At 38.5% G+C, this 16,705-nt stretch overlaps 1 protein-coding gene across 1 annotated transcript; it reads left to right on the plus strand.

Moving 5' to 3' along the window:
* Window positions 1-347: 347 nt before the first annotated feature.
* LOC117301342 (ETS translocation variant 3-like) lies at window positions 348-14,104 on the plus strand. Its single transcript, XM_033785255.1, has 4 exons — window positions 348-752; window positions 4,955-5,123; window positions 5,594-5,831; window positions 6,279-14,104. The coding sequence occupies exons 2-4, from the start codon at window positions 4,988-4,990 to the stop codon at window positions 7,921-7,923; spliced, it is 2,019 nt and encodes a 672-aa protein (XP_033641146.1). The 5' UTR covers window positions 348-752; window positions 4,955-4,987; the 3' UTR covers window positions 7,924-14,104.
* The last annotated feature ends 2,601 nt before the right edge of the window (window positions 14,105-16,705 follow it).

Genomic DNA, 16,705 nt, shown 5'->3' on the forward strand with positions numbered 1-16,705 from the left:
ATTTGAATTGTACTTAATTTAAACAATTTATGAACCTATTATATAAAGATACATTTAATGCGCCCCGTACTCTGACAGAGCACATCTAAATATAGTTATTGTCAACAAACGCCGAAATATGAGTAGTTTGTATAATTGTATTGTATGATTCTAGAAAGTTTCATCATTGCGAAGGGCCGATCTTTGGAACGTATAGAACAATATTACAGTTACTTCACGTTCCAACAAAATGGGGATCAATTTATGACTAATTTAGAGTAAGTGGTCAATATTATGGTCCTCTTCTGCAGTATCAGTAGAATCATATCCAGTTCTACATCTAGCCATCTAAACAAGCACAACTAGTTAAGCAGCTTTTTACATCACTCCAACCTTATTCACCCCAGGCGAGGATAAACACAGTGTAGCACGCTGATGTGATATCATCAACAACCATTGCTCAAAAAGGGAAGAGAAAAATCAACTCCTACGCACAACTCGTCGCATGATCAGCCAACTAAAAAAAACCCCACCTAACATTGATTCCAACGTTATACCTGGACAGCCCGGGACGCGATGTCGTATTTGCTTGTCGTGTCGTACACACTCAGCGTGTCGTACGAGGGAGTATAAAGCCGTATCCAATGTGAGCATACCATCAGAGTCATTTGAAGTGCTAATTAATGTAACGTGTATAGAAGTCGCTCTCTGTGATCGCAACAGGTGGAAATCGTGGGACATTTACATTGTGTACAGCGTATAGCAATACGAACGTAAGTGTTATTATTAAATTCTTATTTGCAACATCCAGGGGAATGTTTTCTTTTATTCTTCCAGGGTTTTAGTTTTGGAAGGACGTCGCATAACCCTTTTGTTATCATGTTTTATCGTTGAATCCAATTGGCTGTCATGAAAGTGTGTTATCAACATTGCGTCACGTCCTCAAGTTTGTGTTGAAATTGTTGACATTGGTGCTTTACGCGAGCTCAACAAAGCTCTAACAATATACATTTATATTTTGTTGGTGTATGATTCGTATAACCAATGCCATATTCAATTAACAACGCTGGGTGCATGTCAAGCTATACCATACACAAGTAGCTACAGCACCGTGGTTAATTTTTATTGAGCGTTTAATGATGGACAGTTGACTTCTCAAGGTATCTCTTTGTTTCACCTCAATGCACGGAGCAATGGCACGGGGTAAACGTGTTGGATAATTGTGTTGTTGATGCAGAAATATGATATCTTATCCAAAGTGACCTGATTATTATATATGATATGATGAATGCAAAGTGAGTCTTCAACAAGGTTAAAGCATAATCTGATTGATGCCATGGTTACCGAGTGCTATAGAAAAGGCTCTTGATACAAAATAATCTCCTCAAGATTTGATGATATTGCTCTGTTTGGTAATATTCGAATGGTATAGATTAGCCTATGATACTCGTATTCATTTCTCATCGTTGTAGACCTTCATGTTATGAGTATGGACAGATTGCAATAACACATTGGAAAATTTGGTATAATTCTATATGAATGAATCCTCGCTTACACCTCAAACAAAGAAGGTGTATATTAAATTATAATAGTATCACAATCTAAAAATGTGCGCCGATATCATCATCGTGGTTATTATTTAAACGTAGTTTTGTTCAGAATAATATTTCTTGAAAACATCTTGAATTTCAAGCTATAGTCTTTACATTCCACAGTTGTAACAATATAAACACATCTTGAGAAAGCTTTTCAAACAGTTTAAAGTCTCTGTATTGTTACGAGTAGCCATGCCCTTTCTCTCTGGGGCCAATTTCATAGAGCTGCTTAAGCAAAAAATTGCTTAAGCACGAAAATAGCTTGCTTATTTTACAGATGTTACTGGCCAAATGTCATGACATATCCATTGCTTTTGACTGGTATTTAGCTTTTGTTTACTTAGCATAACAATTGAGTGGGGTCTTGGCCAGTAATCTGATTTTACTAAGCAATAACATTTTTGCTTAAGCAGCTCTATGAAATTGGGCCCCGATGAGCAATACAAAGCTCCGCACATTGAGTATCTCAAGCTTGAAGCACACAACATCATTACTCCGCATTTAGCAGGTCAATGCATTGCGTGGGTTTTGAACACTCGCCATTACTTATTTGAAACACTGTGTCCACCCACAAAAGACAGCTCCATTATTCCTTTTAGCTCGATGGAAATCCATGTTGTGGGATTCTGAAAGATACTGCGTGGATCATAGCAGACTATAGCCCTCTGCTGAACATAAACGACACGGCCACGTGTATAATCGCCAGTTTCAAAACACAGGCTCTCAATGGTCCGAATAACAAATCACAAAGTTACCAACATCCGTAGGTGTGCTTTTGATAATAATTAATTAAAATTTCACAAAACGCAAACCAAACGGGGACCTAAACGTCCTAACTGCAGTTTTTTTAAATAAATATTATGCTCAAAAGGACCGCATTATTTCCCGCGAAAACACGCTTCCTGCCTTGTTTTGGAATTGTACCTTTCAAGGAGTTTTGATTCGTGGGGTTATGTCACTGCGAACTCAGAGATACAATAACGTCTTGGTATCCTGCTAACATATTTTTAAACACAAAGTTTTGTTAGCAAAGTTGCGTGCTTAAGCTCTATTAAATTAGGCACTGATCCATTACTCCGTAAGCGCAGAATACCGCGGTAAGCAGAGCCCTTATTCGGCCCTGGTTTTGAGGAAAGTTTTTCTCACCCATTTTGAGCAGTACAGTGTAAAACGTCAAAGAAAATTCACATGATAACTGCTACCAACATCAATTTATTTTTTTAATAGTTTGGATCGCTATTTTTATGAAGAGTGACACGAGAGATGACACAGTCGGCAATAACCTATCACGCATTTACACAGTAAACCCATTCATCACTAAGGGAGTGAAATTTAAACAAGAAAAGAACAAAACGACGGGTAAACGCATTTCTCATCTTTCATCAATAAAAAGCAAACTTTCAAAACGATTTTTAAAAATTATCTTCTTTTAAACGTCACGAAGTCCCTCTGAAGACGTCATCATGACGTCATTACCGGTTATAGTCTCTAAAGTCCCTGGGTTTGTCCCCGCTCTTCATGACGTCCGGATAATTCAATATCGAAGCAAAACGTGCGCCATACGTGAAACTTGTATAAAATTTGCCATTGCCAATGATGTCTGATGACCCGTGTGTAGACGCTGTATACCCGGCGCAGGAAGATTGATTATAGGCCTCGCTGTTCATTATATCAAGGCACGAAACCGGACAGAATTAACCCGAGATTTCATTGAAGCCATCCGGATTGGACATCTTCCTATCAACAATAACAGCGGAAACATCAACTCTTAACTTCCTTAGTTACCGTGGCAACCGCCTCCGTTGCTGAAACGAGCGAGAAAAGTACGTCCACGCATCTGAAAGCACAGAATGTTACGTAGATGTTGTACTTATGAGTGTCAACCATAGATAGCAGACGAAATGCAGTCCGGCCGGCAAGTGCAGCTCTAGTTCTAATCGGTCAGGCGCGGGTAAGGTGGCGTATTTTGCACCTCGGCCTTTGCCTCCCACACGCTGTACATTTTATAAAGTTAAATCGTGTAGAATTCTAACGTAGATTGAGGGTTCAGTCAACGGTTAAATGTTCGAAAAGGTGAGTTTGTGAACTGTTATTGCGAAGTGATGTATATTTTAGTACTTTTGAAAAGTAACTGTTCTTTTGAGGGTTTTATGGTGGCTTCTTATGTTGATGAATCGAGAAACAGTAAGGAACATGTTGGAGAGCTGATTTTTTTATTTTATTTTTTATCAAACCGCACCTGAGTGATGACAGTCCATCGTAGAAAAGGAAAAGAATTGTTTGTAATGTTGTGAAACCTTTTTTCCTCAAAGATTTCTTTTCATTGGGAACCTAATCAGAAAGTTTAAAGTCTTAAAATGCTGAAGCCATTTTGGATCTATGAGGTTGTTCATAGAATGTCCTGGTTTTTTCCATCATTACTGAAATAAAATCTTTTAGGTATTTCAAGAAGCAGTTTTATTGAGGAGCTTCAAGATATAAATACATTTGGCTGTAGGTCTTCAATGTTGATGGAAGTTGATGGACGGTTGATGGAAGTGTACATGGTTGGAAACTACTGGACTGAGCTCTCTTGTTTGTTTTTACTTACTGTTCTTAAGATATTTAGCTGCTGTCTTTAAAATGTTGCTTTCTTATTGCTCCTCAACCCCAAACCCAAATATCTTATATTAGTGTTGTTTCTGGTAATTCACAACAGACCATTAATTTGACATTGTAATGTGCGATGGCGGCCTGTGCTAGGAGTATTAAAGTATTACAATTACATACAACAAATAAATTGCACTTACTGCCAATCCTCAGACTCTTTCCTAAACTTGACTTATCTTGACACTTCATCTTCTAATCAGTGTAGGACCTGGAAATATACAGAGGAATGAAACGTTGATACTACTATTGATCATAAGTTGTGCTTTGTAATAAAGCTATGCATAACCCTGAACAAGGTTGATGAAGGATTCAAACTGACCTGGGGGCTGTCGTCATTGGGCTTCAAGCTAATAATGGGTTCAGACATCCGCTCAGGAATTGGTGGTTCGAATCCCACTCAATTTGGCCAGTGGACCACTGTTAAAGGAGAACGCTGTTGATATTAACTTTTGTTATAATCACAAGTCCCTGTAGCTGTGTACCAATATTAATTCACATCATGAAACTTGCCTATACTTTGAATTTTCTCCAGCTTTTGTTGTTGTTTTCTGTCCTTGGTTATCTTTCAGGTATTAAACAAGATCGTTTACTTTGATGTTTCAAAATGTTTTTATTCTGTTTGGATCTGCAGTTATCTTCACCACATCAGAGGTTTTAAACACGATCATCGTTTACTTTGGAGTTTTTAAAGATGTTTTCATAAGAGTTTATTGTCCTATTTTGATTTTCAGTTATCTTCACCGCATCAGCGCTCTCAACCGTGGATGCCTTGTCGTGTACAGCGTGGACCTAAAATGATGCACTATCGATGTTTAGATCCACCTACAACTCCTCAACATCAGCCAGAACCTTCACCCAGTGCTAGTATCCCAAGTCCTGCTACACCTGTCTACAACTCAGGTACAAAGCTTTAGTTAGTTTAGTTTATTTCGGGTGGTGTCCACCGAACTGTGATGGCTTTCCATAGGGTTCTGTCCTGCATAGTCTGCTGTCTTTCTTCAAAACAAGTTGGTCAATTTTTGTCTACCTAGTTTCCTACGTTTCTATGCCTTTAATATTTTCAACCCCGTTTCTTTGAATGACATTCGTCATAACTCAAGAGTCATTAAAACATCTGAGGAACACAGTTTGCGGTGAATGAAAACTATTATCTTAGCAAAAACCACTATTACTCCAAAATTCTTCTCCTGGTTTGATAGCATTACAATCCACCCTAGTCAAAGCAATTCAGCAAAACTTAGAAAGTGCCAAAAATATAGTGCATATATCATAGATGGGTGTAAGGTATGACCTACATATTATTCTTTATCCCTGATGCTATTGTACCATCTATTACAAATATTTGTCTATGTTGTGTTTTTATTTTGCAGGCAACATGGCATTCCCAGACTGGGCCTATAAACCAGAGAGCAGTCCTGGCTCTCGTCAAATCCAACTCTGGCATTTTATCCTAGAGCTCCTCCAGAAAGAAGAGTTCCGTGACGTGATTACATGGCAAGGAGACTATGGAGAGTTTCTAATCAAGGATCCGGATGAGTTAGCCAGGGTATGGGGAATGAGGAAGTGTAAACCACACATGAACTACGACAAACTCAGCAGAGCACTCAGGTTAGTATCCATACCCCCCCCCCCCATCCCTGTTACTTTCAACTTTCTTGAGTCCTTCAGAATCAATCAATGTAGACAATTTTTGTTGATTTAGGCACGCTTGACATTCTGCTTCACAATGGTACAGGGGTACACAACTCCAGTTGGTTTGGAGGATTGAGGCAATAGGGAGCCTGCATAAATCAGCTATTCCATGGTTTGCCCTCACCACCAGCAGCACCAGCTTGTCCATCAGCTTTTTCAGTAGCCCATAATTCACATTAAATAAGGGATACTTACCAACACTTTACTAGCCAGTTGGACTTCTTGGAGAGATTTGTGACTGGTCCTCTGGTGTTTTAACTGGTGCATTCAGGGAGAAAACGCTGCATCCCTTTCTTCTACCATTGTTTATTTTCTACCAACTTATGTAACAATGACAATGTTCCCCTCATTCTCTTCTACTAGATATTATTACAACAAGCGCATCCTTCACAAAACCAAAGGGAAGAGATTCACCTACAAGTTTAATTTCAGTAAGCTGATCTTAGTGAACTACCCTGGAACAGACATGAAGTATATCCCACAGTACATGCCTCCCCAATCAGCCCCAGCCAACAACCCCAGCTCTCCAGATGATGTCATTCTTATTGATGAACAAGGAGGTAATGATAAATCTCAGGATCGAGGTAGGACACTCAGTGAGTCCTCCAGTGACTCAACGGAATCCCTCGATGGCTCAAAGAGACCAAGACCTGTGAGGCAACGTTCTCATAGCCTTGGTGATGCAGAACCGTTAGGTGTACCTCAACCTGGTATGAGGACTGAAATGCAGCCTCCTATACTCCCAATGGATGCCAGACCACCACCTTTCTCTCCAAGCTACCCTACACTCAGACCGCCATTCTACTCTCACTCTTTGCCTGCAAGCCCTTGCTACCTTTCTCCAATGCCTAGCCCAGCCTCAGCCTTAAGCCCTATTTTCACAGCACCATGTCCAAGGTTTACCTACTCCCAGGCTGAGATTCGAGCCCATCAGGAGGCACAATCCCGACTGGAGCATGATCGTGTTACAAAGCTCCGTGCTCAGATGATGCCTCGGACATTCGCAATGCCCATGACCCAATCCCCAGGGACAATCTGGAGAACTCATACAGAGAATGAGGTTCGGATAAGTGGGCTAAACATATCCCAAACTGAACAACAAAGACACGAGAACGTGATATGCATTCCAGAGCGTCCGATGCAGTCTGAGCTTTACCTGAGAAGAATGAATGAACGTCGACAATCTCAGTTGACTCTCTCCTCACCACCTGAGATCAAGTTAGCTCCCTCCACCATCACCTCTCCACCCAATGATAATAACACCATGAAGGTACCTGAACCAGTGCGTCCATGGCAACACTCACCAAGGAAGGCTTCTCCTGATCGAGGGTACTCCAGCAATCTCTTGTCTCCACGACGATCACCAGAAAGGACCCGAGCAGAAACAGAAGTCAAGATGGAGAGTCAAACTGATAGACTCACTCAGAACAAATCTGAGAAAACTCAAAATACAACGGCAGAAGAGAAAAGTGACTTGGAACGCAAAAATCAGGAGAAATGTATTCCAATCAAACTTCGTGTGAAGCGAAAGTGGAACAGAGACAATTTCCGTCCTCCTTCGTATCAAGAGGTGGAACCTAAATCTCCCAAGATAACTCTTGAGCCTAAGCCATCCTCCCGATCCCTTCCCTGCACCCCGACACAAAAGTCAAGTAGTTTAGGTACAGTCTTCCAATTCCCTCCAACGGCTGAAGATCCAGAGGAATCCATGAGGAAGTTTAGAGACTTCTATTTTGACACCGGACCCTTCGACACCGGAGCCAGTCAAAGCGCCGGTTGCCCCCAGCCGATGCGTGTCCTTCGATCTCCTGGTGCTGTTAATACAGTTAAGTCAGAACGCTCATTTCGACCTCATCTCTTGACCCCGGATCGTGGCTTGGTACCTGAAGGAAGTCTGGTTAAAGTTGAGAGTGATTCGGTTCTGAGCAAGAGAAGACCCCTGGCATCAGAGCAGATGAAAGAGGTATGGATAAAACGTGAGCCTCATACTGAATCAAAAGACCAATAGGTCTAAACACAAAATAATGTAATCATTATGTGTCAACTTTTCCTTCAACTGATAAAGCTTGCACATTAAAACAGGGTCTCATTTCATAAAGCTGTTAGACATGACAAGTTTGTTTAGAAATTCTCAACAAATATCAGTGGATGACTAGTGAAATCCTCACATGATTCACTTTGGCTGGTAATCTGTGTATGCTAGCCAAAATGGTTACTGCTGAGCAAAAGTAAACCGGGAACCAGGCGATCCACGTTGCATAATTACAGCTAATTTTTTACCGGTAATCGATGTTTCTTAAGCAGGTTTTTTTCTGTATTTGGCAAGTTTTATTCTAAGCAACTGATGTGATAACGTCCCAATGCTTAGCAACCAAAATTGCAAGCAGAAACTGTTAGCAGCTCTATGAAGTTTGGCCCACAATTGATTTGTCAATACTGAGTATTTCACACTTGTTGGAAGTGCAAAGCTTTACTTGTGTTTAAGTATGCCCCAAAATCATGTGTTACAGCACCTGTGCTTGCTTTGAATCTAAGTCTAGTGAATGAAGGCTGGGTACCATACATGCTTATTATTTCCTTGTAATGGAGCTATATAACAACAAAAACTTGTAAATAAAATTTCAAAATAGTTTTGTCTTTTTTTTAAAAGGGATACGTATAGTATAGTTTTTAAAGTAATTTTTTAAAGGCATCACACGTTTGAGTAGAAATCATTTTAACCAGAATTTAGAAAGAAATTTAACTTTGTTTATTGTTTTCCCTTTTTGATAATACTAAAGTCACAGGGACGAATAAGTTGTTTAAACTTGCCTCTTTTTTTGTTTGATTTGTATGATGTTTACAAAAATCATGATAAAACGTTTCCACAGTAACAGATAACAATTATGGCTTCCAATTTGCTCTTAATCTTCAAGCTGGAGATTTTTAAAGTTTAAGTAGATATTTGACTTTCAATTTTACTTATTTCCTTAACAAAAAAAGAGGAGAAACAAGTTACCTTTTTATAAAAAACAAAAATCAAAAACATATCATGTTTTGTATTGTTGATTGTTTAAAAAGAACAATGCCTTCACCTGTTTGTTGTGACAGTTATCACCATGGCAACGCTCCAATACAACTTACCTATCATGTTGTCCAAGTTTTAACTGATTTTATCTATTCAGTTGAGTTATCTAATGTATATGATACTTTAATTATCAAGTAATAAACTTGGTAAACAATAAATAGTAAAGACAAATTTACCTGAGTGGGATTTGAACCAACAACCTTTTCCATGATGGCTGTCTTTTAACTGAGGGATGCAGCCCTAGGGAGACCACCAATATTGAGCTAGATAGCTCAATTGGTTCAAATCCCGCTCTAGTCAATATTTCTTTGTTGAACCCCATGACTCTTTGGGGGAAACCTGTGCACACTAATGGACAGTGTCTTTCAGTGTGCCCGAATTGGAACTGACAATTCCCCTAAGTGCCGGTAATGGGTAGTGGGATGCAGACCTATAAACACTGCTTTTAACAAAGGACAAGGATGGTTGGAGCACGTTCATGATGGATAGGCAAGGTTAACAATGAGACCAGATTCAGTTGAATCAATTTTGACCAGAGGCGAAACTTAGGGGCATCATTTGTCAACATTTGCAGCGGTGTGACATGATGTTCACGTCCTTTTAAAACTGTAAAAACTGTACACCTCGAAAGTGTATTACACACTAGAAATATTGATGCAATTTTTTTGATTTTCTCCCTACAAAATTCGTTTGGTTTAACTTTGTATTGTACCTTTGTATTGCGCACATTTTGATGTTGGGGTACTTTGTTTTAATAATCGCATTAGTGCACCGTGAGACGTCATTCCTGTATTTGCATATCAGGAATTGGCGCTTCCACAGTTTGGCCAATAAGACGGTGTTTAAAGTCATGAATATGTATGAGGTAATTAACAATTTTGGTCTTCTAACTCTTGGGAAAGAATTGATTTCATCAACTCCAAGTCATCGCAAAGTGCATTAACATATCAATCAAGTTTCAACTTACGTGTGACTAACTGAAAATAGAAATTGAAATTGCGATTTCATGGAAAAACACGCTCCGTTCCCATCGAGGGGCGCGCATTAAGTGGGGCTTTCCATCGAGGGGCGCGCATAAAGTGGGGGTTCCAAGGTCAAACTCAGTTATGAATCTTGTAACAAGATACAGTCCTTATGAAAATGTAACCTTTTCAGGTGGGAAAAATAACTTTCTTTTCTGTTGTGAGCTCAACACAAAATTAATACATCGCGAGTACAATTCATATCTGGAGAGGTCTGGTTACAGACCCTTGTGGGAAGACTTTGATGTGAATTGAGGTTGTATTTTGGGGCTTGGGGGTTTCAAATGACGGAGATGCAAAGTGATCATCAGCATTTGACGCAATTGCCGTGATTTATGTTAGCTCTAACGACAAGGGAATAATCCACTCTAACATCTAAGACCTGGCAATCTTGAATCTATATTCAAATCTGTATTTGCATTTAGACAAATAAGTTACCTTTGAAAGTCTAATTCGTCTTGTTTATTTGAGGGAATTACAAATCCCAGTTTATTTATTAAGCTGTTTCCATAATCTGTCTTATTGTAAATTTGGAGTCCAACCAAATGTCGCAGTTTTGTTGCCATGGGGACGACTCCGTGAATACGTTGCATGACATGCATTATCATGAAAGGGGGGGGGCAACATTCCTGAACCCCTCGATCTGTGACGTTTGTTATAATTTAAGTTCACTTTACCGCTCTGAAACTTTCAGCTTCAACGCCCCTTGCACAGGACTATAATTTTCCAAAACAATTAGGAAGAGCTCACCAGTTCCAACCGAATTTGACTTGAAATGGTTAATATAACTAGGGTATACAAGTTTATATACAAAGTGTTTCGGCAATAGTGTTTAGGGAATTTAAGTGATGTTGACAAGTTAGTTAAACAAGAACGTATTCCTTTGGTTTTTGGAGCGTTCAATTGTTTTAATCCTATATAAATGTAGATACAACAAAACCAACCTGTGAAAAAAAAATCATTTGAAAGGGTGGTAGCGTTTTTTAAGATATCGGCGCAAATCCAGAGCTATTTAGTCCTTTAGATTGGACATCAAATCGTGGCTGTACTGAAGAAAGGCAATCATGCCCATAGAATTTGCCTCCCAACAAGGTTTTACATTCACTTCTTTCTGGACAGTTCTTATGGTGTATGCACCTATTTACTACAAAGTATTATTATTATTCTTCACTTAAAATGTTGCTATGCCTTCTGTTCGTTTGTTTTTGTTTTTATAAATTACAATTAATTTTTACAGACTATAAGGGCATATATTCTTAATATTTCCCTTGAATAATGTAGGTATTAATAAGTGATTGCAACGTTTTCGTAATACTTTCGTAATTAATTAAAATAGCTTGTTTTTCTTTTATGCGTTTTGAAGTAATTTCTTCTGTATTGTAGTAATTTATACAGTTATCAATTTGTTGATATTAATGATTTAGTTTTATCTTATATTATTGAAGTTTAAGTTCATTTCGTCATTGTATTTTGGGTAATTTATTTCCATGTATATACTATATAAATTATTTTGTTCATTTTAATTTGACCATGACTACAGGCCATCTAGAGTTGCTTACAGCCATGGCATAAAATTGCTAAGCAGATACTGCTAAGGTTATCGATCAATTCGGAAGATTTTTTTTCCAGAAGATGTCAGTAGTACCAGCTCACAATTTCATAGAGTTTCTTTAAATACACAAAAGCTTAGCCAGTGAAAATATGCTAAGCAGAGACAGACATAATGTACCTTTTGTGTGACATATCCCCTGCTTATACTTAGCAGAAGAAAACAAAAATGCTAAGCAATATTTTTGCTAAAAGTGGACTCGGTAAGCAATTCTAATATTTGGTTTTTATTGTAATGAATAATGCATTATGACGCATGCTGCATATTGTTACCAAATATGGCGTATTTTGGATGAAACGCGCGAGTTAAGAGGCACACCGTAATTAACGCCTTCTCTTTTGGACTCCCGCTTTCGCTTCCGACCTTTTGGCATAATAATAGACCAAATGTTAATATTTGTCCCTTTCATTGCGAGGCATGTGGAAATTGGAAAAGAACAACAGATGTATTGCTATTCAGCCTAACTTTGTGTTTCTGTTTGGCTTTTTGTTTACGCTATTTATTGGCAGACCGGTCACTTGTACTTGTGTAATTTGGAATAAGAAGGAATAATATACACAGATGAACTAATGACTTATCCCAAGGCCTTTCTCTCGAGTCTGAGGGCATTAGTGCACAACAAGTGACCAGGCATCGGTTAACTTTCGTGTTCTCCACTCCATGATGGTTATCCTTGTTCTATATAAGAATGTGCCGAGTTTTCGCTCTATGAATCGTTATTCCAGTTCAACGTTTATTCCATACTCTTGTTAAAAAAAAAAGAACAAGACAAGCTCACTTTAAAATGTTGAGGATTACATTTCTCCTCTTCCGTGTCTCTCTGAAAGCACGACGTGAGAAAGCACGAGAGTGTTTCTTGGCAAGGATAAGGGAAACCAATGCCACTTGAAACCCATTCTCGTGGGGCAACCTTCGATTCTAATATTTAGTTACGTCAGAAGTGTGATCCCTTTAAAGATCTGACCACAATACTTTTAGCCTCTCTTCAAGCCGTTGAGAAGAGGGCACTTGTCTGTCTTCGGATATCAAACTAAAAGCTCACATGAAGATATCCTGGTGTCATCGAGACGATATTCAAAATGTTAAATCGTGAAATTAAATCCAGTATTAAAAAAAAAAAAAAACCACGAGAGAGGGAGAGAAGTATTGTTCGACTTTATGCGATAGTCGAGGGTGATCGGTACTAATTTAATCATATTCCAGGATTCAAAAAAGCGAAAAATTGCAAACTCTCAAAAAAACACGTTTGTGAAATGTTCTTACTGTCCAGTTGCCGTGAAGTCTAGTCTCCTTTGGCATCGGCTCTTACATGATTTATATACATATTTTTTAAATGGTAGTGAACCCATACCTTGTAAGAATTCTCCAGTTATATGAACTACATTATCTGGCAAATTTGTATTAATAGTTAACCTTGCAACAATTATATGCCAGTTCTAAACCTGTGTTTCGGTGGTACACCGTGTATTCATTCAAAAGAACCAATAGTTCAAATTTCAACCATAGCTAGCCAAAAGTTTCATTGTCTGTCATATCGAAGCAATTGCAGCATTTGTAAGTTTTAACATCTCCAAAATCTTACTTAGGAAACGATTCTAATGAAATAGAAATAAGAAAGAGGCCTGAACTTGTAAGGGTTTGAGAGAGGGAGCGAGGTTGTATGTACGGCAGACACTTTTAAGCTATCAGAAGGTGAAAAGTTTTGTAACTATTTATACAGAAGTGATTATCCATAACATCGTTACTGCGCACTCCATCTCTAGTCTATAGTCTATGTGGGTAAGCTACGGTACATCAACACTGCGCAGTTTCAGCAATTGAATCGTGATGAGTACTGCTCTGATGATTCGAATGACATCATTGATGAGGTACATGTGACGTCACTCTTGGTTATCAATGATGTAATAGACTGTATGTTGTCATGCGTTTTGCCCCGTTAATTAAACTCCAGGGGAAAAAAGTCAATCAGTATAAACAGGAGTAACGTTGTTGTGAATTAAGTGGTGAAGTCATGTATTTTCGTGGGAGAGGGTTATTGTGTGCTGCGGTATGGAACGAGGCTTGCTGTCTATTGTGACTACAGTAAAACTATTTGATTGATGGGTATTTTGTATGAATGTAAATTGATATTTTATTTTATGATATAATGTACATGATTGTTAACACACGTGTACATTCACACATCATTTAAATAACTGCGTCTATTGTACAACGAAGGTGTTTATACAATGTATATTTATATCAGCTGAATTTCAATTTAAGGCTTTTTCGCCATGTATTAAACATGTTAAATTGTACACTAGAAGCATAATACGATAAAACTGTGTGTCATTTATTAGTACAGGCATACACACAAAAACAAATAATCACTTGTATTATTCTATTGGAATTTTTGAACAAACTGTTGTCAGAAAGATACTATTTTACTTATTTGCACATGCCTTGGTCATTTATATTTTGGGAAATAAAATTGCATATTACAAGGTGTTAATTATTGGAGTCCCGTGTATTGTTTCAGTGTCGATTTGATAGTATTAGCCATAGGCGGTGTACATCCTAAAGTAGCCCACTATGTCCCGATGTGCAGAATCGGTGCGCAAAGGATTCTCGATAGTATTATTTAGGAGCGGTTTACATCATAAAGTAGCCCTTTATGTCCCGATGTGCAGAATCGGTGCGCAAAGGATTCTTCTGGTGAATGCTTGTCCCTGGTGTATACGTGTTAATGAAGAAGCAACCAATTGGTTCAAAGTCTTCCAGCCAAGCCGATACAAATAAAACAAGAAACCAGTTTCTAGTTTGGTACCGTTTGAAGGAGCACAAAATTCAGCCATATTTAGCCAGATTTTGAAAACGTACAATAATCCATGCAATTCAGCCATTTCGTCTTACCCTATAAAACTAAAACTAAAATCATGAAAACTTACAATAATCCCAGATCTATTTTGATCATCTAATCTATTTAAGACACCTGTTTAATGTAGAGACTGGATCGGCCCGAGGTATACATTAACCAGTGAGAGTTACTTGTAATGTCTAACCAGAAAACACGGCACACGGTGGATAAAAACAAAAAGGTACAAACTGTGAAAATCTCTTCTGAGAGTGCTGGCTCTAAAAGGGACCGGTGTGGTCTTGACGTTTCGACCAGTAGACTCTTCTCTGTTCGCAACGTTGAGAGCTACCACTCCTCCCATAGACACCCCAATGATGTATATTCGCAAGTTTACTGTGAATAGTTAGGCCTACTTCTTATTTCACACACTATGCAAAGTTTCAGACATCACTTTACATAGTGAATGTTTCGACTGTTTGAACAAAATGTGCTGAAGATAAAAGGGTTTATGCTGCGCGAAACGTCGAGGATTGTACACCTCTGATGCTCGGCAATTTTAAAGCAATTATTGAGTTTTGACGTCAGGCGAATTTGGGCCAAAAAAGAGGCCTAACAAACTCTCATTCAACTGAAGCTCAACACTCATGCATCGAGTCCTATACACATTATTAAAACAACTTTTTTGTGTGTGTGATTTTTCCAAACTGCAAACCTGACTTTAAAGGCATGCACTGGACCCTTTTGGTAATTGCTCAAAATAATTGTTAGCATAACAACTTTTTTGCTCATGAGCTATGGAGAGCTGTTGATAGTGAAAAATATTGTGAGAAACGGCTCCCACTGAAGTAACGTTGTTTTCGAGAGAGAGAGGTAATTTCTCACTAATTTATTTGAATTTGATTTCGAGACCTCAGAATTTGGTTTTCAGGTCTCTAAGTCGCAAGCAACTGAAACACGACTTCGTGTGACAAGGCTGTTTTTTCTTCCATTATTCTCTCGAAACTTCGAAGACCAATTGAGTTCAAGTGTTCACAGGTTTGTTATTTTGTGCATATTATGTTGAGATACACCAGGTAAGAAGACGGGTCTTTGGCAATTACTCTATGTGTCCAATGTCTTTAATGTAATAATCTAGTTTTAATCTCAGAAAGCAAACCAGTTTAGGCTTCGGCCCAGGGGTTAGGGTGTTGTGTATTGGTACGATTATAGACGTCCAAGTACAAGACTCGATACAAGAAAGGGTGAATAACAAGAGTGAACACATAGTCAGGGCCCCAGGTTGACGTACATCACACCCGTCGGGAAAAACTCATTGTGTGTTCTGTCTTTTCTGATTATGCGATCTCTCGCGGAGTTTTGACACTAAACAACCACTCGGTATACGGATATTTTAATCATTAATGTATAATACAAGTATTTAAGGCTAAGTCATTCTCTTATTCAGCCGGGAATATGAGCGCAGTTTAAGTCTGCTAATTTGTCTTTTAATTTAGTTTATGGTTTATGCGTGGCATTTATGGTTTAATGCTAGATTAGAATCGAGGGTAAGGCATTTACTTTGGAACTGCCAATGAAGATAAACTATGATTTGGTCAAAGAGGCACACATACTTTCTTTGGGTAGACTGGGGCATTTTGAACAATATTATACTGTTTTGGAATGTTTAGTGTAATTGTTTTATTTGCTTGATTTGTATTTATTTATTTAGTCATCTTAGGCCTAATTAATAAAGGCCTAATTATTATTTTTGGTTTCTAGATTTTTTTATAGAATTCTTTTGGTGAGGATAGTGTAAGTTTTGTTTGCCTACGTGTTAATGTAATCGTCCGAAACCCTTGGCGTTTTCCCATGTTGGCAAATTGGTCATGAGGCAGCGGGTATCACATCCAACCAACCTTTCATACATGTTGGCCTACCCGCCCCCCCCCCCCCACTTCTAAAATCCTCCAAAGAATTCCTGAGATTCCAATGACACAATTCGAGCGCCATTTTGCATTGTGAGCTAACGAGCATAAACAGTGCATTCAATAGCATTCACTTCAATTCAAGTCAAATCAATTAAATTCAACAAAAGGGATGGGCTAACTTCTTTGATAAAAGGTGTTGTAATTGTAGTGGTTGAGAACTTGGAATTCAAGAAGTTTTCCCAAGCAACTGTTGTGCATATCTAAGTACAGACCAGGTGTTTTGTTTGTCATGTTGTTCTGTTGCACCCACGGTGAACGTGGTCTTTGGAGCCAGGAGTCGGGTCATTCA

The sequence above is a fragment of the Asterias rubens genome, chromosome 17 (genome assembly GCF_902459465.1).
Source record: "Asterias rubens chromosome 17, eAstRub1.3, whole genome shotgun sequence".
In the NCBI taxonomy this organism is placed as follows: Eukaryota; Metazoa; Echinodermata; class Asteroidea; order Forcipulatida; family Asteriidae; genus Asterias; species Asterias rubens.

What these genes read in the sequence shown, in the direction of transcription:
- LOC117301342 (XM_033785255.1), top strand. Translation starts at nt 4,988, where the DNA reads ATGCCTTGTCGTGTACAGCGTGGACCTAAAATGATGCACTATCGATGT. An exon ending in TACACCTGTCTACAACTCAG is followed by an intron (nt 5,124 to 5,593) that starts GTACAAAGCTTT and finishes TTTATTTTGCAG; the next exon opens with GCAACATGGCATTCCCAGAC. An exon ending in AAACTCAGCAGAGCACTCAG is followed by an intron (nt 5,832 to 6,278) that starts GTTAGTATCCAT and finishes CTCTTCTACTAG; the next exon opens with ATATTATTACAACAAGCGCA.